This window comes from Lepus europaeus, chromosome 15 (assembly GCF_033115175.1).
Source record: "Lepus europaeus isolate LE1 chromosome 15, mLepTim1.pri, whole genome shotgun sequence".
In the NCBI taxonomy this organism is placed as follows: Eukaryota; Metazoa; Chordata; class Mammalia; order Lagomorpha; family Leporidae; genus Lepus; species Lepus europaeus.
Genome location: NC_084841.1, coordinates 91,181,010 through 91,206,507, shown reverse-complemented (window position 1 = coordinate 91,206,507; position 25,498 = coordinate 91,181,010). Strand labels below are relative to the sequence as shown.

General features: G+C 60.5%; 1 protein-coding gene across 1 annotated transcript; it reads left to right on the top strand.

Moving 5' to 3' along the window:
• The first annotated feature begins 3,747 nt into the window (after nt 1-3,747).
• On the top strand, nt 3,748-24,763 carry CKMT2 (creatine kinase, mitochondrial 2). Its single transcript, XM_062212485.1, has 10 exons — nt 3,748-3,831; nt 15,697-15,866; nt 17,216-17,414; nt 18,420-18,515; nt 18,729-18,950; nt 20,136-20,221; nt 20,914-21,037; nt 21,434-21,568; nt 23,004-23,129; nt 24,502-24,763. Exons 2-10 carry the CDS (start codon nt 15,715-15,717, stop codon nt 24,619-24,621), a joined length of 1,260 nt encoding a protein of 419 aa, XP_062068469.1. The 5' UTR covers nt 3,748-3,831; nt 15,697-15,714; the 3' UTR covers nt 24,622-24,763.
• The last annotated feature ends 735 nt before the right edge of the window (nt 24,764-25,498 follow it).

Here is a 25,498-nt window from a genome sequence, read left to right as displayed (position 1 = left end):
GTAGGATGGGGGCCTCGTCTGATTTACACAGACCTCTGTAGGTCCACGGTCAGCGTTTCCTGTGCATGTGTGTGTGTGAGAGAGAGAGAGAATAAAATTGCCAGTGGGATTTCCTCCTGAGTGCTCACTCGTCCACGTGCTGCTGTGGATCAGCGCTCCCCCACCCAGGCCCCGTGGCTTGAGAGGATCCCGAGGTGAGTCTGAGCGGGAACACTGCACGCGCGAGGAGAAGGGGCCCTGCTGCCCCACAGCTCTGCCTGCCGAACGCCAGGCACAGGGTGCTCCTCCCGCTCCCTGGAGCCCGGGACATGGCCTTAGTTTTCCCGAGAGTGGCAGGTGTTGAAGAAACAGGGCTACGTCCCCCTTTACCTCCCTCCTCTCTTCTCAGGGAGACTGCTGCTCTCAAAGGAGGAAGAGAGAGTGGAGCTCTTGTTAGCCGAGCCTGCCGCACCTGGCCTCTGGTCTCGGAAGCAGCACGGCGCTCGCTGACGCTGACCTGGGCACAGGGTCTCCGTGGCTGCTCCCCCCTCATTGCACTTTAGCGATGCTGTTAGGACTGACGGCCGACTGACGGGGTTCACTGCTGGCTCGGAAGAGCCGGTGGAAGAGCCGGCCTCAGCGGCCATCTGTACATAGCTTCTGCAGAGGGGCCCTCTCCGAACACCGCTATCTACTGAACTACCACATCAGTCACCAAAATAGTCATCGCAGTCTAAGGACTCAGAAATATTTTCAGTAGCTTCTGTTATCCAACAACACAGCACCGAGCCTGCGACGGGTTCCTTACTGATACCTGATGTTCTTTTTGAGGCTGCTTGTTGCTCTTTGGCTTCCAATAAGAGATTGGTGCGTCTTGATGCATGATGACAAGGGCATGGCTGCCCGGATTCTACCCGTGCCTAACTTGAGATTTTCTGCTCAGTGCTCAGAAGCTGAGGGTTGGAAATGGCAGACGCCACTCACACCAAACACCACCAAGTCTGGCAGGGATCAGTTTTCCTGGGAGGTGAGCTGAAACCAAGAGAAACCCATGTAAGAACCACGCACCGAGTGCGTTTGACAGCCACAGGGTCACCATGGGGTCACCACGACCTGTGCAAGGTGGGGGGGGGGGGCAGCTGCGAGTTTGGATTCTGTTTCTCCCTTGCAAATGTTCCAGGGGCACTGCAGCCATTCCTATGGGAGAAAAATGGGACAGAGAAGAGTTCTCAGATGAGCCTCCGCTTTGGGAATGCAGCTTTTCCTGAGCCAGGGACAAAGCTTTGGCCCCTGCCCCACATGGGACCTTGAAGGGCGCCGCTCAGTGGTCAGCTGTGGGCACTGCCAGTCGCTCTGCCACCTTTCAGCGTTTGACAGAGCTGCTTCCTGGGGCTGAGCCCAGAGCACCCCAGCTCCCCCTGGGTCAAGGCCCTTTACAGACCTGTGTCTTCTGTGGGCCACGGGTTCTGAAGGCCCCATCTGGTCACATTTAAATTGTCCAGGAGCAATGTGTGGTGTTTTTATTTCTCCCTGACTAGGTGCCCAGCCCCTCCCGCTCTGTCAGCATGTGCTTGCGGCACCCAGTGGGTGCACTCCTGGGGTGTCTCCTCCATTCTGGTCTATGAGGCCCGATTCCAGGAGGGGATGGGAGGCCAGCCTGTGGCGGCCGAGAGCCAGTGTGCGTCCTGCACCGCACCGTTGACCCAGAGCACCGGAAGTCAAATCGCATTTCGTGCCGTGAGGGTGAGATGGATACGTGTGTTTTGCACCATCAGCGGGATGCCCTACGCACTCCTGCAGGATGCCTTTGGTCCTGCACAAGACATCCGGGGTGGCTACAGGGCAGAGCTCTCACCCGAGCCAACTCAGGGGTGAGGCAGAACGCTGAGCGCTGCTGCTTCTCCGTGGGGCCCCTCTGGGGGGATTCAGAGAGGGAAGCTTGACCGCGGCTGTGAGGTTCCCAGGTGCCCTGGCACCAAGCCTGCCTTCACTGTTGGCTAAACACCAGTGCATCGTAAGCACTCCTCACGCACCAGTGGGACCCTCCTGTTGCCATGTGGACTGAGACAGGTGCGCAGGTTTCCCTCCTGCTGCTGCGGGAGACGAGGCCCGGGGCCAGCAGTGAGCGGGAGGCACGAAGTTCCTAGAAGTCTCCCTGGGAGACTGCCATCTTGGAGAAACCAATGTTTATTTGCAAGCACAGGATTTTCTTTTGCATTTCTTTTCAAAGTTGGATGGCATTTCCCCCTTGAAAAGAAGTTTTGCCCTTGCTAGAAAGCATAAAATGTTTTCAACCCAACCCGCAGTTTCTAATTTTTACTACTATTGAAATGGCATAAAAGATAACACACCCTTTATGACGGAGGGCCAGAAGGGATCTCCAAATAGCCCCCGTCTCCAATGCTGTGATGATCGGACTTGACCGTGGAGCCTGCTGGGTGGTTCTCGGTGACGAGGTTGAGCCCATAAAGTCTCATCCGGGTGTCACTGCTCAGTGGCGACCGGTGGCTTCAAGCGAAGGCAGAGCAGAACCGACGTGGAAAGCAGCCGTGGCTTCTTGTAGGCGCAAACACGAGTGATTCAGAGTGACTCGAGGCAGCCGCCTCCCAGCACGCCCCTGGCACTGGTTGCACTTGACCTGATGGCCGAACGGTGTCTGGTGTACCCCAGTGCGCTGTGTGCAGGGAGCAGGTTCTGAAGGAGCGCTGAGCATCCCTGCCTGGAGCTGGCCCAGGTCATCGCCCACCGCCCAAGGCCTGGGGCTGGTGCGTGCCTCAGCGGCCGAGTGGGCGGAGCGGCCACCACGGTGGGACAGGGATGCGCTGACCTCACAGGTGACTTGGTTACTCTCGCAGAAGATGTGTGTTTCTCGAGTATCTGTGTGTGTGACACACGTGTCAGTCTGAGAAGCATACCGTGTGTCCAGTACTCTGCACATGTGTGGTTCCAGCAGAATGGTTTACCCTGTGGCCCAACACTTGCCCAGTGAGGTGTGGGTTATGCCTGAATGCAGATTAAACTTCGCCTTTTGTGAATGCTTGGAACGCTCACTGGTTTCTTTATTTCACCTGCCCGCGTGTCTCCGCACCGTCTCCCTCACAGCCAGGAGCCGTGCAGATGCTTTGTCTGTTAAAGTTCGCAGGAAAAGCAGCTTAGAAGAAAACTGCATTGCACTAAGTGCACCTCCACCCAAGAACCTTCCCGCCCTCCCCCACGACCCCTCCCCGTGCCCTCCGATCAGCTCCGCAGGCCGAGGTCGAGTATAAAATTTTGCCATGGGCCCCATTTTTTCAGAAGCGTTGGAAACTGATAGGGCACGAGCGAGGTGGGCGCTGCTGTACTGGCTCCACCTGCGCCGCCCCAGCCACGGGCCCACGGGCGGGCGAACTCGCGGCGTGTGGTGCACGGGCTATTTTTAAGCAGGGATGTGGCCTGCCTGGCCTCCCGGAGGCTGAGGGGTGCGGTCCCTGTCCCAGCATCCAGCCCGGCCAGCGAGGGCCACTGCAGACCCCTCCTCCTGCCGGGCCTCCGCGGCCTGCAGAGCTGAGCCGAGCCCCGGGACTGCGCTCCCGACGGGAGGAGCAGCAACTCCCCCTCCAGCCCTCCAGGAAGCTAGGGGGAGGGGAACGCCCCGGAGACGGCGCAGGTGCTCCGGAGAGCCCAGGCCGCGGCGCAGACTCGCCCGGGGCCGACCTTCAAGGGCGCGGCGGGCGCAGCAGGTGCGCCCAGGACCCGGGCCCGGATTGGCTGAGCCCGGCCGCTCGCCCCGCCCCGTCCCGAGCCTTTTCTAGGCCGGGCTGCCGGCTCGCGTTACACTTGGGCTGGACGACGCCGAGAGACTCCGGCTTCAAGGTCAGTGGCTCCGTGAGGCTGCTTAAGAGGGTGGGCGGCTTGCTGGAGCCCGGGAGAGGGTCCTGGGGGAGCGCGCGGGGGCGGGGGCCGCGGGCCGCAGCGGGTGAGGGCCTGGGGGAGGGTGGCTGGGCGCACCGGCCAGGGGCAGTCGTGGGCGGAGGACCCCGCGCCCCGCGCCCGCTCTGACGGCGCTTGCTTGCTGCCTTGGGGCCGGCTTGGCTCTCCCTTGCGACTTCCGAGGGAAGAGCGTTCCGACACAGCACCCAAGGAGGTGCGAGGAAAAACTCGCGAGGAACCAACCGGGAAAGTAAAATGCGAGGCCTTCCATAGGAGCTGGTTAATTACGGAGAAGCCCGTCAGCTGGACCTGGGTGAACTCGCAAGCAGTGCTGGGAGCGGCCCCAGCCCACCCCCACTCAGAGGGCCAGTGGCCTGCTGGTGGCTCTCAGGGGGTCCCTGCCCGGCCTCTCTTGTGCCCTGACCGCTTGGGATGCTTTGCTTTGTGCAGAGTGACCTGGGCCAAAGGAGCTCCTCAGGGCTGCCCGCGACCGTTGGCCGCGCTGAGACCACGGCCACGCCACATAAACGGGCGTCTGCACAGGGAACATGTGTCCTTGGCGTGTTCTCTGCCCTGGCTCAAGGGGAGGGAGTCCACCTCCCCCAGGAGGCGGCTGGAGCCTGTGCCCGGCAGCCGCAGCCCCGGGCATCACCGGTGGACAAGCACGCTCCCCTGCCCCTCGGCACAGACGGGTCCTTTCCAAGGCACCTGAGAGCGTGGCAGCTGTGAGCCGGGCCCCAGGAGGGCCGTGGGCACCCTGTGGGCTCTGCTGATCACGTGCTCAGCGAATGGGCCCCGGGCAAGGTCAACGTCCCTAAGGGGGGGGGGGAGGGGTAGAAAGTGGGACACAGAATGGGGAGGCTTAGGCCACCAAAGGCTCTCGGGCAGGTGTGGCCCGGCTCTGCCGCAGCCACGGGGCCTCAGCTATCCCCCAGAGGGAGTGGTGAGGAGCGTGCTGAGGGCCGGCTTCAGGTGACTGTTGGAGGGCACACCCGCCCCTGCCTGGGGGCCCTGGGCTGGGGAAGGGGCAGCCAGAAGGGCTGCAAGACCCCAGGCTCCTGTGGTCTCCAAGGTCATGGTTGACCCCACAGAGCTGCACCTGCCAGTGGTCCTGAGTCTTTACCCCCAAGGAAACCCAGGAAAGGCGGACTCGCAACATCTCCTGGCCCGGCACGACGGACAAGTCACAGGTGCCCTTACGGCTGCCCGGGTGCCCAGCGGTCACAGAGTCACTTGAGCCCTTTGCTCCCTGAGGACGAGGAGGGCACAGCTGTTCTCCCTGGGCCCGGGAGGTTGGCACCACAGGAATCTGCTGTGTCCCGTGGAGCTGGGCTAGCCCCAAGGACATCCCATGTTGGGGTGGCGCTCTGGTTGGGAAGCTGACACGGGTCCTCCTCCTGCTTGCCATGTGCCCTTTGGGCCCACGGATGCCAGGCAGGAGCAGCTGGACCAGAAATAACTTTGAATCAGCAGAAAGGCACACCTGGCTCTGTGTCCCGGACGTGCAGGGTGCCACGGAGGCTCGGCCTGTGGCGGTGGCAGGAGGTAGCAGAGTGTGGAAGCCCTCAGGCTGGGACCCAGACCCCCAGGGCGCCTGCCTGCGTGGGGCAGACAGCTGTGTGTGTCTCAGGGACCTGACAGGCTGCCCTTGGCTCTCGGTGGAGGGCAGGTGTGGGACGCACAGGGCCCCGTTGCCTTTGGCCCCATCAGGCTGTGCCCTTGTTCATCTGCATCTCCTTGGCTTGCGGTCCAGGGATTCTGCACGGTCTCAGCCCTAATACTGCCAAGAGTGCTTTACAACCGGGGAGTCACGGAGGTGACTTAGGGAAACTGAGGCAGGCGGCTTCTGTGGTGTGAGAGCCGAGGCTGCTTCGATACCTCTGCGCAGTGGGAGTGGGGGAGGGAAGGAGGGAGGAAGCTTGCCTGGGCCATGTGCACAGGGGCCGGCGGGCAGGCTTGCTCCTGGGCACATGGCGTCAGCCCTGGCATCCTGCTCGCGTCAGCAGAGCCTGGCCATGGCGAGGGAGGACCAGCCTAGAATAGTCTGGGGCCCTGGGAGGAGTCACATGGTGTGAGACAATCTGGCAGCCCCGTGCCCAGGAGCTGCTGCAAGGCCCAGCTGGGGTTTAACTGGGCGGGGCCCCTGTGGCTCTCCCAGGTCCTAAGCCGCAAGGCTGGGCTCCCTCCCACTGCTGGTCAGCGTGCGGCTGCCGAGGCAGACCTGGGCTCAGACGCCAGCCCTGCAAACGTGCCAGCACTGATGCTTGGGGCAGGCGACGACGCCTGGTCCCAGTGTTCCCTGGCATACACTAAGGCCTGCCCAGCGGGATTGTCATCAAGATGGAAGATAGCATGAGGGCAGCTCGGGAAGAGACAGGAAGTTGGACAGGTGCAGGGGCGGGCCTGTCCCCGGAAGCCGGGAAGTCGCTGGAGGCGTTGTTGGGAGGGGGTCTGGGAGCCTGGTGCTGGTTGTCAGGGGATGCTGAAGGATGTGACCAGCACCTCGGGTGGCGAAATGCAATTTAGTGAAAGCACTTCGAAAGGCAAAAATGCTAAACCCACAAGCTTTGGGGGGAGAGAGGCTGACGAGCCCCGGGGCTGGAGTCTTTAAGGGACTCGGATTTACGCGTCCCTTCCTGCTCACAGCCCCGAGAGCCTGCCTCCTTGCTGGGGCCCAGGTGGGGCCGTGCAGGGTCCCACACCCAGCTGGCCTTGGCTCTGACCTGTGGGTGACCACCCCATTTCTGGCAGATAGCGAGAAACCTGGAGTTCGCACACTTCACGATGGCTGTTTACCTCTTACTCATCAGGAAATGATCACGTGCATATTTTACAAGTGAGACAGAGTGATATTGTTCATGCAGATGTATGCAAACATGAACAGTATACATGCACGCTTGTTACCAAATTGGAGCCACTCATTCTCTCCTGGGCAAGAAGGAGGCGTCTGTTAACCTGAGCAGGTGTCCCAGGTTCATCCAGGTAGGTGGAGGCAGCTGGGCGTCTTCCTGGAGCAGCTGTGGGATGATGCGCCATGGGTGATCCAGCTTGGCAGGAGGTTGCTGCCGAACTTTCACAGCGCAGACAGTGTCCCCGCAGGCTCCCTCTGCCTCCGTCCTGTAGAATACATTTCCGAAGTGTGCTGCCCGGTGGGCCGGGCGTCTCAAATGTCAATCGCCATTTCCTAGCTCCTGTTCCAGAACGCTTGGAGCAGTTCTGAGTGCAGCCCGGGGGATTCCCACCCAGACAAGAGGATACAGAAGCCCGAGAGCGGAGCTCTGGAGTCCATCCATCTTCCCGTATCCATCTGTCTGTCTGCCCATCCAGTCCAGCCTTTGGTCCATCCGTCCTTCCATCCACCTGCCCACATACCCATCTTGCTATAGCCATCTGCTCCTCTCCCCTTCTCCCACGCATCCGTCTGTCCCCCCATCCGTCCGCCAGTCTATCCATCTGCCCCACCCCCATGCATCCCCGTGTCAGAGACGGGGAATGCCCTCATGGAGCCTGCACAGGACTCGGTACCCTCTGTCGGGGCAGACAGATCGCTGATCATCGTAACAGACCTAGGGCAAAAATATTAAAGAGAAGACCCAGATCCACCTGGCAGATCAGGGAGCGCTTTGTGGAGGAGGTGAGAAATCTGTGGGGATGTCACCCTCCCTGGGGGACAGGGCGAGGGCTTTGCAGGAGAGGCGGAGCTAGAGGAGGGAGGGGCCAGGAGAGGCAGGGCTAGAGGAGGAAGGGACAGAAGAGGCGGAGCTAGAGGAGACTGGAGAGGCAGCTCCGCCCCTGACCAGAAGAGGGCGGCAGTGAGCCGTAAGTCCACAGCCAGTGACAGGTGACAACAGGAGGTTTAGCGGAAGTGGGGTTTCACTGGGTTAAGGGGGGGAGGTTGGTCCAGGACGATGCTGTCACATGGTCTGCGGGTGACCTAAGCGTGGAGATGGACAGTGGGCCTTCAGAACGCTCACAGCACTTCGGTGAGATAATTTTAATTTTAGAAACATACCCTGGTACCTCGTAGGTTTGCTCCAGAAAAGTCATGATCGTTATTGTTACTGTGGGAAGTGGGGCGATCCCCAACAGGGCCCATATTTAAGGAGGGCCGGGGAGAAGGAAGTCCTGTGTCTGTCCACTGTGCCAGGTCCCTGTGCCACTTCGCTCACTCAGGCATTGACTGCCCAGCTGTCCTGTGCAGGGCAGTGGCCCTCAAGCAGGACGGAGCGAGCCCGTCTGCCCTAGGTTGTCAGGTCTTCGGAGTGTGGGATTGGTCCCCAGCCATCACCTGCCCTTCCTGCTGCCCTGTCCAGCACCCGGGGAGCGGAGGGGAGGGGAGGAAGTCGCGGTCCCTGGTGCGAGCGGCAGAGTCCCCTCCGTTTCAGTCAGGCAATTTGCTGTGGTTTCTCTGCCCCTTGCTGTGTTTGTCCACCTTGGTAAAATCTGAGCAAGTCTCCCTCCAGTTGGCCACGCAGGGCTGTTTCTCTGCCGGGCTGGAAGCCATCGCTGTGTCCTCGGGGCAGCCTGCACTGGCAGTGCCCACTCTGGGGGCCAGGGTTGACCTGAGGCACCTGGCTACCGTGCAAACCTACGGGCTGTCACGGATCTGCAGGACCTTGATTCTGCTTGTGCATAAAGGAAACTAACGGGAATGGCCGCCTGCGTTACCAGGTGGACCGGGGGTGACTTCTGTGTGACAGATGGCACTGTCCCCTGTGACCCGAGCTCCCCAGAGCAGGTGTGCATTGGGCTGGGCTGAGACTCCTCTCCGTAGCCTGTGGTGCATGCCACGCTCTGGTGTTGCGGTGACTCGGGAAGGAGACGGCTCTTTCTTGGCTGTTTGGACAGGAACTTCCAGGGTGGCAGGAGGTTGTATCTCCCCAGCGTCCAGTTCTCGTTACCACATCCCGTCTTCCCTCGCTGCTCACTCAGAGGGGCCCTACATTAAAAACGAAGGGCGTGCTCACTTTGGCCCTGGCCCTGCCTGGCGGCTTCCCTTCCCTCCACCCCCCGGGCCCCTGGGTAAACCCCTGAGGGCACAGCAGGTGCCCAGGGTCCACACCGTCAGGGCTGCAGGTCGGAGCCTGCGCTGGCCGGCCCCGCGCAGGAGCAGCTCCTGGGAGGTGCCGAGAACCAAAGCTGCGGCTCCCTTGGTTGCTGTCGAGGGTGGGCCTTGAGCATCCAGACAGGAGCTAATTGTATGAAGCTGGGATCCAGGGAGGTGGCTCATACGGGGACTCTGGACGCAGCCGGGGACTCGGCAGCAGATTGACAAGGGCGAAGGAGGCAGAGGTGCCGGGGACGGGCCTCGGGGAAGGGTCATGCACGAGGGCACCTTTGCAGCCCGGCAACAGGAAGTCGGACACAGCGCTGCTCACGGTGGCGGGGAGGCTTGGGGAGCGGCCACGCCGTGCCAGGAGCTGTGGCAGGAGTTCCTTGAGTGGGAACACGGAGAGGAAAGGGACGGCAGGGCTCTGGGCAAGGAGGGACCAGACCAGGCAGAGACCACGCCAGGCCGTGGCGAGGGAGGCAGGGAAGTGGCCGTAGGCATCCCAGCTGCAGGGGCAGTGAGAGGGAGAACCAGGAACCCTTTTGCCACAGAGCATGGAAGTACCCACGGCGAAGCAGTGCTTTTAAAGAGACACGAATGCTTTGAGACCGATGGGTGGGATAGAGATGACAGATGGAGAGCACTGGACAGGTGATTGACAGAGGGATGGGCGAATGACAGAGGGCCGGACAGAGCCGCCTGGCTTTCCGGGTTGGATCAGGCAGGACTGGACAGCTGGGTGCCAGGCTGGCCCCCTGTCTGGGGTGTCCGGGACCCCCTGACAATCCCTGACGCCCGATCTGCACTTGCACTGAGCTCCCTAACGCAGCCTCGTTCAGCTGATTTCTGCTCTTTGGTAGAACTCGATCAGAGGAGAGCGCTCTGTCTTGTTGCACATGGCGTGGGCTGCAGTGGAAGGAGGGTCTCTGGGGGGGGTGAGGCTCCCCCAAGGCCTCCATAGCGTGGGCCGGAGTTGGGAGCCAAGGGGCGTCCAGTCTCCCAGCATGGCACTGGGTGCGCTTGGAAATCACAGAAACTGCCTGGCCACGGTAGCATCGCTGGGCCACCCCTGCCACGCCCGGGGGTTCCCTGCCATGGGCCACAGGGATCCTGGGAGAGGCCTCGCCTGCCTGCCCTGGCCTGAGCGGTCCAGGCCAGCTGTGAGGCTGAGGGGCTTAGCCTGGTTGTGCAACCAACTAGGATGGGGCGCAGGGCCCCCGCAAGAGCAGCCTGGAGCCTCTGCATGACGTACACCCCATGCCAGGCCACCTCACCAAGTCCAGGGAAAAGTGCACTTGAGAGAAGGTTGGCCAGCGCCGCAGCTCAATAGGCTAATCCTCTGCCTGCGGCGCCGGCACACCGGGTTCTAGTCCTGGTCGGGGCGCCGGATTCTGTCCTGGTTGCCCCTCTTCCAGGCCAGCTCTCTGCTGTGGCCCGGGAGTGCAGTGGAGGATGGCCCAAGTGCTTGAGCCCTGCACCCCATGGGAGACCAGAAGCACCTGGCTCCTGCCATCGGATCAGCGCGGTGCGCCGGCTGCAGTGCGCTGGCCATGGCAGCCATTGGAGGGTGAACCAACGGCAAAGGAAGACCTTTTTCTCTCTCTCTCTCTTACTGTCCACTCTGCCTGTCAAAAAAAAAAAAAAAAAAGGTTGAGTGCAGGAAATGTAGCGAAGACGATTTTTAAGTTGCAGTTTGCGTGGACTTGCTATGCCTTCAGGCTGCCACACGAGGGCGCTAGCAGCTGCCCGAGGCACGCCCCCTCCCCACCCCCCACCCCTTCTGCCCACCGGCTCCTCCATCCTGGCAGACAGGAGGCGGGACGCCACTTTCCATGGAAACCCAACTACTGCCTGCCCAGCCCTGTCTCCCACCCCGCATCCTCCAAGTGCCTGTGCAAAATGGAATTCAAAGATGAGTTTGTTTTCATGCAAACATTTCTTGAAATTCATCCTTATGAGCGGTCTTGAGAAAGTTCGTGAAACGAGTGTAGTATGAAAAAAACTATGCATGGTCCCAAAACTTTTTTGCACCAAAAAAAACCACTTTTAATTCTATTTTTTTTTAAAATTTGCAGAAGTTCCCTGTGGTGTTTAGGTCCTTGGCTGCCTTCCCTCTTTGTCCACCCTTTAGATCGAGGAGTCCCATGCCAGGGACAGCGTGAGTGACGTCGGCACGTGACGGTGGTCCCCAGGGCGCCTGTGCAAGGCTGTGCCGTCAGCTGTAGCTGCCTCTGACAGCTTGGGGAGGGTGAGGGGGTCGCCTGTCATCCACAGCGGAGGTGGGGGGACCTGGCTGGAGCTGGGGCAGGGGTGCCCCCAGATCCCTCGTGTCTCTCTTAGGAGATGGGTAGGCAGCCCACAGTGTGTCTGCGGCAGCGGGTCCCCATGGCTGCCCCTCCCCACCGCCTCCTGAGGACCCTGCTGCTGTTAGACATGGCAGGCCCGAGACAGCAGCTGGAGCTGGCGCTGTCGGGAGGGGGCCTGGGGGAGCCCTGAGGGCCTCACCATGGGGCAGGGCACAACCCCGGGCCCCAAGGCCAGGCCTTCTGCTCTTGGACTTGGGAAGAATCCGAGAGTCCCAGGAGCCAGCAGCAGGGGACAGCAGAGGGTGGACAGCAGCGCCAGCTTCCCCTGCTCAGCCCCAGCCTGGGGGCCTTGCCGGCACCCAGCTGTTCAGACCAGAGTCGCAGGATTGTTCGAGTCCATCTGTTCTGCCCAGAGCAGAGGGCAAACACCTCTCCCTGACTCCCCTGGGCACCAGGTTCTCCCCGGGGCCATGTCCAGGGCTTTCTGACAGCGGAGAGATCACTGGGCTCCCACCTGCCCCGCCCTTGAAGCCATTCTGCACACAGGCAGCAGCCGGCTGGCCTGTGGTCCGCTCTGCTGGGCCGGCTCCCCACACCTGCCCACCCCTCCTGCAGGCCCCTCCCCTTTGCTCCTGCGCCACAGCCCCGCCCCCTCTCTGTGCAAGGACAAGGCTTCGCTCTGCTCTCACTGCCAGACTAAGCTGTGGACATTCAGGCGTCACTCCCGTTCTCTGAGCAGCTCCCTGCTCGCCTGTTGCTTTGCATCCCTCCGTGCTGTGGTGCTGTATTTTATTTTTAACCTTGTCCCACAAAGATGATGCTGGTCCCTAAAGGTGGGCATCGCGTGTCTTTGGCCTGCTGCCTGGCGAGGGGCACGCTCTGAGCCACGGGCTACTTGGCTACTAATGGCAGCCCACAGCTGGCCTAAGGCTGTCCGAGCTGGGGGCCATGAGATCAGAGAGCCAGTTGCAGAGTGGCAAGGTGCGCAGGTGGCTATGAAGTTGGAAGCCCGTGTCCCTCAGCCTCGTGTGCTGATGGGGAGGCTGGACCAGCCAGCCAAGGTGAGCTCCGGGAAGAAACGGGAACAGCCACGCCCTCTGGCTGTGGGGGTGGAGCCCTCAGAGGGGGTGTCTGGATGTGGGGCCCTCACCCCCATCCCAGCGACCCCGGGACAGGGCGCCTCAGTAGGCTTAAGGCTTTGCAGGTGGCCTCAGGCTGAGTAGTGACAGGTACATCTCCTGGAGCCCAGCAAAGCCCGTGGCAGGAGGCTGCGGCACAGAGAGCTTACCCTCACGTCTACACAGCTGCCCCGCTTTGCCCGTTTCTGTCACCTGTCATCCCCTGGGCTCTTCCAAGCAGGGCGATCGGCTACAGCTGGTGTTTGTGTAGCATCGGGGGCCTGGCGGTGTGCAGCTGTTCACGGACCGAGGCCACGGAGATTGCGCTGAGTCATAGGGACAGTGACACCACCGCGGGCTTGGCCCTGGTCTCGGGCGTTCACCCCGCTAGGCAAGGAGAGCCTCACTTTGGTCTCGCACAGGGTACAGCAGCGGGACCGCAGTGGCGGGATTCCACGTGTGTCTGTGCCTTACACAGAGAAAGGGGCTCAGGGCAGCAGGAACTTGTCACGCCGCCACATCCCGGTGCTGTGTCAGTCGCCTACGAGGCAGCAACTGCCAGACCTGGGCCAGGCTGAAGCCAGGCGCTTCATCTGGGTCTCCCATGTCGGTGGCAGGGTCCCAAGCACTTGGGCCATCTTCTGCTGCCTTGCCAGGAGCATGAGTAGGGGGCCAGGTCGGAAGTGGAGCAGCCAGGAAGGGAGGCAGTGCCCCTCTGCGAAGCCGGTGTTGCAGGCGGCAGCCCCCACCCTCCCATTGGCCTCCCGGGGGAGCAGCCCTCTGTAGACGGCAGTGGGCGCTGGGCTGCACGTGGGGACCGACCCCTCCCTCCCTGCTCCTCTACTTCCTAAAGTTGAGGACCTCAAGCATATTTTGGACGCAGACTTGTCAGTGTGCAGGCAGCGAAAGGAGAGAAGACTCAAGCCAGATGTGCTGCGATGCATCCTCTGGCTTTGGCACGCTGTGTCCCGTACCGTCAGCCCCGTGCCGCTGACAGGCGCCCTGGGCAAAGCTGCTCTCCCTTTGGTGAGAGTGCAGCGAGCCTCGGAGGAGGCGGACGTGGGGTGTGGCAGCCACGAGTCAGCCCGGGAGCTGTGTGTTCTGGTGGCGTGCTGCCGAGGGCGGAAGCGTTGGTGCCGCTCTCAGGAGCTGCACTGCCAACAGCGTGAAGTCCAGCAGGGGCCAGAGCAGAGGAGGTGATGAGGTCGGTGTTCGGCCACCATGGGTCCCCAGTACGACTGTTGAGAAATGGCTCTCGCGCTTCTGTTTCTGTCATTGCTTGCTGTCTTGAGGATTAAGAAAACTGCCCATAGACATCAGCACAGAAGATGGGCTGGCTGGTTGCCCCCTTCCCTGGGGTATTGTAGAACAACTTGTGGAGCGTTTAAGGCCTTTGATGGTTTCCAGTTGGGACGTTCAAGGTTAGAGACTGGGCAGGCGGGAAGTTCCCAGATGCAATCCAGGAGGACAGCCGACCCCAGAGGAGGCTCCTAGTCGTGTGTGTGCCGTGAGGGCTCGCCCTGCCAGGCGGGGCTTAGCCGTCACCGGGGCCAGGTCTTCAGGCACAGACGCACACGTCAGCCAGCTCCTGGGAGGGACCTGTCCACCTGAGCTGCAGCACAGTCCCAGGAGACGCTCCCGTGTGGCGGGGGTGCACACTGTCTGCCGGGTCGTCCCGGGAGCACGGAGCGCTGCCCTGCCCTGTCTTCTACTGGAAGCCCCTCACTACGCAGCTCCCTGCCCAGCAGAGCCCGGGGCTTGCTGGCCCCGCTGACCCCCGGGCAGGAGGGGCCCCGGCAGGGTGTCTGTCCGTGCGTGTTCATCGTGGTTTTCATCGTTTGTTGATAATCACATACCCACATGCCCGGCGATCTGTGAAAAGTTCACGGTGAGGCTGTGTTGTGAAAAGCATGGATTTCACGAATTGTTTGCAACAAGATACACTTGCCTCTCATCACGTCGTCCACCAACTCTCCAAAGCGCCTCCATGTCCCTGCGTGTTCCATGCAGCCTGGGTGCTTCCTGCTGTCGCTTGCTAGCTCAGGTGTATTGCTGGTAGTTTTAATGACTGATCTGTTTTATCTTTTTCACTGTCATTTTGACGAAGGCTAGACGAGATCTTCGTGTTTAGGTCAATACAGCTTCCTCTCTGCTTCCAAACCTCCTCCTCTGGCCCCCTGCTGGAACCTGCAGGTGTTTGCTGTGGATGCCCATCCCGCCTTGCCACACCTGTCAGTGACGTTCTGAGCTGCACCAGCGCCCTCTGGGTGTCCGGTTCCTTGTTGGTTTGTGGCTTGTGCTGTGCCTCTTGATTCATGGTTCCTTGGCTTCTGTCATTCTGGAGAATTCTGTCAATTCTCTTCAAATATGACTTCCCTTTTTCAACCTCTGAGACTTGAATTAGATGTGGATTTGACCTTGACACCTCACCTTCCCGTGTCCCTGGCCTGCATTCTGGGTACTTAAGATGTGTGTGCCATGTCATTTGTCCTCCTCCAGCTACATCACACTGAGTAATTCCATGTGGGTCCCTTTCAAATCAGTTTCGTCTGGTTTCTTACTTCCAGTTACGACTCTTACACTTAGTTCTTGATCCATTGAGAGCTGATCTGTATTTTTGACGATTCTGATGCCTCCATCCGCGGGAGGTCTAACTCCGGTCACATCTTCTGTTGATGTGCACGCATTGTACCTCTCCCTGGGTTTGGCGCCTCACAGGGCCTGTTGTTGGCTGTTCGTGGGCACCAGGGCCCACATGGAGCATAACTTACTCCGAGAGGTTCTGACTCTGCTTCTGCCGAGCCAGGGGTTGGGGTCTGCAGACTTTGGACCACTGCAGCCATTTCCAAGGGTCCTGGCTCCATGGGGGAGTCCCGGACAGCCCCGCGCTGATGGCTGGCATCCTGCCTTTGCATCCAGGTGGGCACGGGCCTTCCCACACTGCCTGGCTTGTCACTCCCAGCTCAGACACCAGCTGACCTGGGGGTGGGGAGGGGTGCATGGGTCTGATTTTTTTTCCCTGCCTCTTGGAAGCCCAGGAATCTTCCTTGTCTGTGCCTGCTTGGGCAGAAGCAGTGTCCCAAGAGCACCTGGTCTGCCTGGCAGGTGGAGGAAGAAACTGTGGTTGGGTTTTCTTGCTCCTATGGCTGGAGTCAATGGCAGGGACTTACATACGTGCAGCATCTAAAACCACCTCGATTCCCCTAAGCTGCGTAAGGAAGAAAGGAAAACAAGGCCTGTCAAGGAAGCAGGAGAGGCCGCAGCTCCGCAGGGCTGGCTCTGGCTTGCGCCGTCCTGCCGGTGAACCCGTCTCACTGCCGCCTTCGCCTTGCAGACTCTGACCCGAGGAAGGATGGCCAGCACCTTCTCGAAGTTGCTCACTGGCCGCAATGCTTCTCTGCTGTTCGCTACCCTGGGCACCAGCGCCCTGACCACTGGCTACCTGGCGAACCGGCAGAAGGTGTGTGCCGAGGCCCGGGATCAGCACAAGCTGTTCCCCCCAAGGTGAGTCCTGGCGGCTTCAGGGTAACTGTCGCTGGCTGAGGATTTGCTGTGCAGCACCGCAGCTCATAGGAGGGCTCCTTGGCTCACCATGAGGGTGACAAGGTCACACTGACAGCTTTGAGACACAGAGGCCCGGGGACTGGGGTGAGTGGGAGGCAGTGTAGCATCTGCATACTGCCCAGAGCACGCACTGCTGCAGTGAGAAGCAGCTGTGACGGGGAGCAGACCCAGAGCACCCGGTGTGTGCCGTCTGCCACTCACCGAGTGGTGGCCAAGTTCACGCAGCCAGAGCCACCGCTACCATGCAAATCCAGGCAACCCCGGGAGTGCACGCCTGCTGCACTCACCACTCCACCGTCCCCTGGAAGATGGGATGTCACGGTACCGCGGCAGGCGTGAGCTTCTCCGGGCGCTGCCGTGGGAAGCGGGGGAGGAGGAGCGTGGGAGCAGGTGCGTCCTGTCAGTGCTGGGAGCCCCGCCCCCCCGGCAGCTAGAGCCGAGTGACCGGAGCCCACTGCCTCTTTCTCCGAGGTCTCGCTCGCTGTCGCTGAGGGAGACGCTGCGGTTTGCTCAGAGCACTCTGGTCTTCGCCCAGTGCCTGCCTCGGGGTGGGAGAGCACCTGTCCGGCGCCTCCCTGTGTATGACAGCCACAGGTCCCTGCTGGGCGCCGTCCTCCAAGGGGCAAAGTCCTGCTCCCAGGGAGCAGCGCCGTGGACAGAAGATGAAGGCGGAAACAATTTCCATGTCCAGGAGGCAGGGCCCCTGGTCTCTCTCCACTGACCCAGGGGACAGACTGTGCTGTTGGATTCCCATGCCTTTTCCGGTGGCTTCCATTCAATCCCCCGTCCCTGAGCCCTGGGCCGGGCCTTTGGCCGGGTCAGCACCCTCCCTCCAGCAGCTCCCTGGGCTGTTTGTTGTTCTAGTACCTGAGCTATTTGAGAGCAGAGGGAGGGAGTGAGTGCCCCATAAGTCATTCACTCCCCAAATGCCCCCACAGCCTGGGCTGGGCCAGGTGGAGCGAGAAGCCACGAACTCAACCCAGGTCCCTGTGTGGGTGGGACGACTTGAGCCACACTGGCGTCTCCCAGGGTCCACGTGAGGAGGAAGCAACCACTCGGGTTTGGAACGTGGCTGTCCCGAGAGGTGTCTGAACGGCTGCACCCCTCTGGAAACGCTGCGTGTAGAGCCGCTTCCTGAAGCCGTGGTTCCCGGGCGGCTACAGCCACATATCCCATGCCCAGTGGCTGATGCGAGCCCGGGGTGGGGTGGGGTGGGGTAGGAGCAGGAGCCAGGTCCTTGCAGGATCCTCCCGTGCTGGGCTGCTGGCTGACCAGCTGTCCCTTCGCAGTGCGGACTACCCGGACCTGCGCAAGCACAACAATTGCATGGCCGAGTGCCTCACCCCCTCCATCTACGCCAAGCTCCGTAACAAGGTGACGCCCAATGGCTACACCCTGGACCAGTGCATCCAGACTGGAGTGGACAACCCCGGCCACCCCTTCATCAAGACTGTGGGCATGGTGGCAGGCGACGAAGAGTCCTACGAGGTAGTGGGGGTGGCTTTCTCCCCGGGAGGGCGCTCTGTGTTTTGGGGAGCTCAGTCCCCCAGTCCTTGTCCCTGTGGGGCCAGCTTTGCGCCTCTTGGGAAGCGTGCCCATGAAGGGAAATCGGTTCCCACAGAACCATCTGGAATGCTTTCTGGCGCCACGCAGCCTGTGACTTCTCGGCCACGAGCTGCCTTTGCTGCTGCCCTCCTATCTGTCCCCATGGGGGAGTGAGATGTATGGCCAGGGCTGAACTGGCACAGCAGTGTGTGCAGGTCCTGGGAGCTGATGGGGCTGCAAGCCTGTGGCTTAGCTTGAGAACTTCCAGCTATGACCAGTTAGCCCGCAGGGCCCAGACTCCTGAGTTGACCACGCTGCTTGGCCAAACCCTACAGTGTCGCCTCGTCAGGGCAGCACAGAAGCCAGCAGTGTGCAGCTCCCCGACCCTAGCAGCCTCTTGCTAAAGGCCCACAGCCCACCCCCCACATGGCTCCTCTGCCCCCCTGCGCTGCTGGGGGCTGAAGGCATCTCCCAGGCGGGCAGCCAGGGCACGGCGGCCATCCTGACACAGCAGTGCCTACTCGGGGCTTCCGCAGCCTGAACCAGCTGGCCCCCTGGACCCAAACCCCACAGGGCCCAGGGGTGCGGGTGCTCCTCCTGTGATGGCACCAAGGGCCCTGCTGGAAGCGGGTATTTTTAGAGTGGAGTCTGCACAAAACCCAGCGGTCCTCTCGGGCTGAGGGGCAGCCCGGTTCTACCCTGCACAGCCTGACTTGGGAGCGCAAAACTGCTTTGCCCAGGGCTACCGGGTCCTCTGGCCACCCCTTCCAGTTGTTAGCCCCAGGGGTTTCTTGCCCAGCGCTGGGCAGGATGGCCTTGGCAGGTGCCCTTGGGTCCCAGCCCACTGTGGTCCTCATCCCCCCTGGTCCCCCTCTGATACCCCCTGAGCATGGCCTGTGGATGGCTGGTGGGGACCTCGGGGGAACTGGAGCGCCTTCTGCCCCACAGGTGTTTGCTGACCTGTTTGATCCAGTCATCAAACTGAGGCACAACGGCTACGACCCCCGGGTGATGAAGCACCCCACGGACCTGGATGCATCCAAGGTGGGAGAGGGGAGGGCTGCTCGCCCAGTCCAGCGCACCAGCGCGGGTCCTCCGGGGAGGGCGGCAGGGAATGTCTCAGGTGGAGGTGGGCTGGGGTGGGGGAGATCTTGCATGGGTGCGGGAGCGTCTGTCCCCCGTGCACACCGAGGGCACGGGGCTGCGTGGCACCGGAGGGTCCCTGGGACGCCCACCTGAGCCGTGCGCTGCCCGCAGATCACCCAGGGGCAGTTCGATGAGCGCTACGTGTTGTCGTCGCGGGTGCGCACTGGCCGCAGCATTCGCGGCCTCAGCCTGCCGCCCGCCTGCAGCCGCGCCGAGCGCAGGGAGGTGGAGAACGTGGCCATCACCGCCCTGGAGGGCCTCAAGGGGGACCTGGCCGGCCGCTACTACAGGCTGTCCGAGATGACGGAGCAGGACCAGCAGCGGCTCATCGACGTGAGTGGCTGCGCGCGGGCAGATGGGGTATTTCCAGGGAGGAGGAGCCTGAACCCCTCCTGGTTGAGCCCAGGGATCCTCTGCGGCTGAGGTTGGTGGAGGAAACCCAGATAGGGCTGGCGAGCTGGGAGCCTGGACGCCTTGCCTGTGCCCCGCCCCCAGGGTACTCTCCAGGACCCCCAGAAACGCAGTCTCCCGCTGCCCCCAAACACCCAGGACCCCTTAGTGAAGGTGAAACCAGACGGCGTTTTGAAAAGTAACTTAGGTTCTAAACAAGAGCTGAGCTAGAACCCTGACATCCTAAATGTCACGGACACCCAGCTCCACACCTGGCGGCCAGTGAGGCCTTCTGCCGGCCGGTTCTGGCTCTGCCCGGCCACCACGCTGTGCGCCGAGACAGAACAGGCCCACTCAGCTCGGAGGGCTGCCCTGGCCCGAGGGCCGAGTGATGGTCACTGCCCAGCTCGTCTTCAGCAGACGACAGTTAACCGCACTTGAGTAAGCGCCATCTGACCGCCGCGGGGAGTCGCTGACCCACAGCAGGGACACCGGCTTCAACTGTGGGGTGCAGGGTGCCGGTGGCTAAAGGCCGGAGGCTGGGCGTCCCAGGAGCCTGCTCCTCCCTCGGTGACGCTGCGTGGTGGTTGGGTCCCTCCGCATCTCCTCCCTTGACCTCCAGAGTAGGATACCTGCACCTGTGTCACAGCTCTGTCATGCCAGGGGACAGAGCCGTGAGTGTAGAGCGTGTCGCGTGGTGAGCAGTAAGGGTGGCTACTGTGATGGATGGATCGCTGCTGTGCCCAGCGCTCGTTAGGAAAGCAGGGAGCCCGCAGTGCAAGAGCTCCCTCCAGGTCCAGGCCCCTCGGCTCCTCCTAGTCCACGCCGCCCTCTCACCAGCTGGGCAGTGGCCGGGCACACTCCGCAGTGGTCATTAGAGATCTGTGCCTGGGCCGAGCGAGTGGTCTTGCAGCCTTGGCTACGCCTGACTGCCCTCGCCCAGGACTGGCACCGAGGGAGGTCGGAATCTGGACGATGGGAAGCAGGCATTCCCGTTTCTCTCACCTGTTCCCGGGGCAGCCGTGCTGAGACCCCTGCCCACGAGGGCTCAGCCGTTACTGCTGAGATGAGGGAGCATTGGCCCTGGCTGACACGTCTGACCTCCTTGGCGCCCCCTCTGGCCTGCAGGACCACTTTCTGTTTGACAAGCCAGTGTCCCCTTTGCTCACGTGCGCCGGGATGGCCCGCGACTGGCCCGATGCCCGGGGAATCTGGTACGGATGCGTTTCCCTGTGTGCCACGCTGGTGCAGAGCAGCGCCTTGCCCTAACCTCGGGGTGCCGTGAGCTGCAGCTGACAGCGTGCCTGGCTTCTGCTTCCTGGAGGGGACAGGCGACTTGGGGGTGTGCACCTAAGCATTGCGATGTTTGCAAGGCGTGCGCAGGGTGAGCTTGTCTGCACGAGTTCCGTGAGAAAAAAGCAACACTCGGCTCCCAGAGCAGCTGTTTTGTTTCTCGTGACGGTAAGCCTGAATGCTGAGGATTTAAGGAAAACAGGCAGGCGTGTGTGGCACGCATGTGCCGTCCTGGTGCACCCTGCCTGGGTGCCGTGCTAGGTCACGACTGCGCCGGCAGGAGCGGAGGGGACGGACGGGCAGGGTCTGCACAGCAGGCACATCAAGCCTTGTGGGAAGTCTTTCTGGAAGTGCCGTGCGATGTCGAATCTGTGGACAAAGTGGTGGTGGGAGCGTGCCAAGCCCCCTCACCAAGGCCGATGCCCGCCACCCGACCTGCCGTCCTTGTCCTTGTCGGGTGAGACGTGCCACCGCTAGGGCGGGGTCCTCTTCCTTCTGCGGAGGCCCCACCGTTTTGTGCTCTTCGTTCAGGCACAGCGGAGGTGCGGTGAAGCTGGAGGCCGCGGGGATGTCTGAGTGCTGATGTGCCTCGCCCTGTTTCGCTCCTCCCCAGGCACAACTATGACAAGACGTTCCTCATCTGGATCAACGAGGAGGACCACACCCGGGTCATCTCCATGGAGAAGGGAGGCAACATGAAGCGGGTGTTTGAGCGCTTCTGTCGTGGGCTCAAGGAGGTAAGACGCATGGTGTTCTCCCTCCTAGAAAGCAGGCCCGGCGCGGGGGAGCGCCCCGTCGGGGGAGCCCCGCACTTGTGGGACAGGCATTTGCAGTGGGGTGCGTCATTATCAGAAAGCCCTGACGCTTCCCCCCTGAGTCCACTCTGCACTGGGGAAGTCTGGGGGTCACTGGCGCTCCGCCTTCCTTCAGTGCTGCCCTTGGCCATTCTGAGCACAGACACAGCAACTGACAGAACCTGAACATGGCTGCCGCGCAGCGCTTCGTGTGTGCAGGCCCTGTGTTCAGGCCTCCAGGCAGCATCCCGTTAATGTGCTGACAGCAAACAGGGTGCCCAGGGCTTTGCTGAGAGAATGGACGCTGGGGAACTCGGCCTCGTGTTCACTGTTCTGCAGGTGGAGCGGCTGATCCAGGAACGAGGCTGGGAGTTCATGTGGAACGAGCGCCTGGGCTACATTCTGACCTGCCCTTCGAACCTTGGCACGGGGTTACGGGCTGGTGTGCACGTGCGGATCCCCAAGCTCAGCAAGGTAAGGCTGTTCCCTGGCCTCGTGGGGCTCTGATCTGACTGCTGTGTGGACAGGGAACACCGCGGCCTGTTCCCCAGCCCTGGGCTTGGTCCGATCATGGGAGAAAATGAGAGTGCAGGGGCCTGGATCAAGGGATGATGGCTGCAAGAATGTCAAGAATGAGACCTTTGATTTTTTTCTTTCTAAGCTATTTTATTTGCTTCAAAGGCAAAGAGACAGACACGGAGAGCATCTAGCTGCTGGCACCCTCCCCATAGGGCTGCAACAGCCAGGGTTGGGCCAGGCTGACACCGGGGGCTCCACTTTGGTCTCCCACATGGGAGGGAGGGGCCCAAATACTTGGACCATTATCTGCTACCTTTCTGGGTACATGAGCAGGGCACTGGATTGGAAGTGGAGCAGCAGGGATGCTGAACCCACGTGGGATACTGGCATTGCTGCACAGCATGGACCCCCAAACGAGACCTTTGAGTGTCCCTCCGGGGACCGGTCTGGATAGCTGGATAGGTCGGCAGCCTGCTGCACGTGGCTCCTGGAGCGAGCAGGTCTCTAACTCGAGCACGTGAGCCGCTCCTGGATCCTGTGGTCAGACTCTGCATCTCTCACACGATGCTCGGTGACAGGCTGCTGCTCAGGGGACGTGTGAAGGGGCATCGTCCTCACTTGCAAGGTCCCAGGCCCTGCTTGCAGGAAGGGGCCAGGTCAGGCCTGGGAAGGACTGCGTTACCTGCTGGTTCCGTAGCCAGTGGTGCCTTGACTCCAACGCTGAAAGAGGTACACGGTTCTGTCACAGGACACCAAATGGTTTTTCCCTTGTGCTTTCTGGGAAAAAAAAAAAAAACAAAAAACAAAAAACTCAAAATCCCAATGTTAAATTATGGGAAGTGATTTAACTCACAACGCCTGCAATACCAAAGCTGACAGCAGGATGTGAAAAGCAGTCAGGAACACTAGTGGGAGCCAGGGGCCCTCCTAGCTGCAGCTGTGTGACTTGAGCCAGTGTGTGCCAGGGAAGTTCTGTGCCTGATCCACAGACTGGGGTTGGCCACGGCAGACTCGGTTCCAATCCTCCAATTCCTGTGTTACTTGTGTTGGGAGTGGGACCCTCGGGAAGGAATCAGGATGGGATGAGGTCATGAGGGGGCTCTGTGGTGGCTTCAGTGGCTTTGTACAGAGGACGGGAGCCCCAGGCTAGACGCTGGCTCTGTCTTCCAGGGGAGGCCTCTGCCAGAGCGCTCTCGGCTTCCTGGGCCTCAGTGAGCACAGGAAAGCTCCTTCTAAAACCCCTTCTCAGGTGCTCCTAACAGCCACAGCAGACAAAGACAAGACAATACCCAGTTACCGGGTGCAAGGGAAGCGCCCTCGCTCTCCTCTCTCATCCAATGATGGGTGATGGGTTTTGCTGCCCCGGCACTGAGTGTTGTCCTTGTCCTAGGACCCACGCTTCTCCAAGATCCTGGAGAACCTGAGGCTGCAGAAGCGCGGCACGGGTGGTGTGGACACCGCGGCGGTGGCCGACGTGTACGACATTTCCAACATCGATCGGATCGGCCGGTCGGAGGTACTGCCCTTGCACGGCCCTATGGGAGCCAACCGCCAACCAATCTTGGCATTCCAAGGCCACCTGTAACCTGAGGGTGCGTGGGCAAATCGACTAGCTCCCTGGAAGTGGGAGCTGCTCCGCCCCCTCCAGCAGCGCGTGTAGACCTGGAGGGAGGTGAGGGGCTTCAAGGCCACACCAGATCTGCAGGCCCAGCACACACCGACGGCAGGGGCAGGCCAGGCTGGGAAGCCGAGAATGACGGGGACTGCCCACTGCCCCACGCGCATGGCCAGTCAAGCTGTAACGTAGCAGTAAGCCAACAGGTAACCACTGCAACGGCCGGAAACACGTCTCCAAAGGTATTTTTTGAAGACCCTAGCTACTACTTTGAACAGTATTCTAGACTGCTTTCCATAATTTAAGAATTATCTGAAAAGACCCCTTACAGTAATTACACCACACATTTGGTACTGTAACACACACTGGAGGAGTTACCCGAGGAGCATCTTCACTACTAATGCTCTCTCTCAGTGACAGCAGAGGACGGAGGATCCCTTCCCTTGTTGTCCTGATTCTTGGCTGTTGCGACCATCTCTGTACGTTCTACTCCCAACTCACAACTCACGTTCCCTCACTAGGATGCATTTTTAGGAGAATTCCTGGGTTAAAAACAAGGAGGCCCTCCTTCTGACCAGAAATTCTCTAGGCACTGACCAGGAGACCAAACCTCCCGAGACACTGGGTCAACTGGCTAAGCAGAAAAAGTGTAACCAGTGCCCTGCGCATGGACTCCGTCAGCCCCAGTGCACTGGGACCTCTGAGCCTTGCTCTTCGTCCATGATAGTGTAGTTCACTTGTCTTGGGTCAGTGCAGAGGTGATGAGAGAGGTGGAGCAAACACAGGTACAGGTGCTGTGATTTACGCAAACACAGTGTACAGAAACCCTACTTCTCACACTGTATTTTTAAGCACGAATTTTAGAGAGCGTTGCACATACTTACTTGAGGGTTTCCTTGGAGGACTATTTCCCTGGCACTGTGCCCATGACTGAGTTGCCAAACACTGGATGTTAGCTGACGATCCCTTAACGACAGCATACTCTGTGCTCAGACCACTAAGAGGTCAGAATCATAGACAAACATTTTACAGCAAAGACGTGGGGGAGAAGGTATGAAACAAACGGTTTTCCGTATGAAATAAGTGCACACACAGTGGTGACCCCATGTTCACTAAGACAAGACAGGAAGCCTTGTGATAGCTCGGCCTTTCCTCCCTGACCATGACCTCTAGACGGCTCCACCCCATATTCTGTGGGGAAACAGTGAGAAGGAAGACACTGCTGGGAAGTGCAGCCAGGGCAAGTTCTCACCCTTGAGCCCTTCCTCTCCAGGTGGAGCTCGTCCAGATCGTCATTGACGGCGTCAACTACCTGGTGGACTGTGAGAAGAAGCTGGAGAGAGGTCAAGACATTAAGGTGCCACCACCTCTGCCCCAGTTTGGCAAGAAGTGACCATCCCTCCTCCCTGTTTATAAATGATCTGTCTGCTGGTACGACAGACACGAAGAAATCCCTACTCTGAGAGTTTTTGTAGACGTGGAAAAATGTACAATTGTAGGTCCTGCCTATCTTTACAATAAAACTCTCCTTAATACCTTTGGTGTGTTTGCCCATTTAATCCAATGACAGCATTGGAAATTGAGCTAGTAAAACCAGGTTTCTGGGGTGGAACCCAGAGATGGCCGCAGAGTGCTGCCACACTGTTAGCAGCTGCCACAGGCTATGAAGAAACGGAAGGACCCCAGTTCCAGGGGCCTGACAGATGCTTTCGTTTGAGAAGTGACAATGGAGTCCCCAGACGCTGGCAGCTGCTGCCTTCTCAGGCCAAGGTAGGAAGACACGGCTGTGCCCCCTGCCACCCAGCTTTGGGGGACAGAGGAAATCCACAGTCACCTACTGGCTCTCTCTAGCTGGGGAGCTGAGGGTCTCAGCATCGGCTGGAATCTGCACCCCGCCCCCACCGAGCGCAGGAATCTGCTCACACAGCAGACCCAGCGTCCTGCACTGTGCAAGGCAGACAACAGACCCCCGAATCGGCTGGTTTCTGGGCTTAAACCCTGGAACTGTGCTAGTGCACTCCTCGTGATCCAGAGCTGTTCCCTCTTAGCCTCTGGGGGCTAGCAGCCGCCCCCAAACCTGGTCCTACCCTGGGACAGCTGGGTAATGACTCCATTGTACCCTATAACAATCAGTTCTAATTTCCTCAATCCCACTGGGATCCACCTGGCGGACGTAGGGAAGAACCTACGTGTGTTCCACATCTCTGGATTCCAAACCTCCAGAATAACATGTGTCTACCATGTAGCCGGGCTGGAGCAGGGTTCAGTTC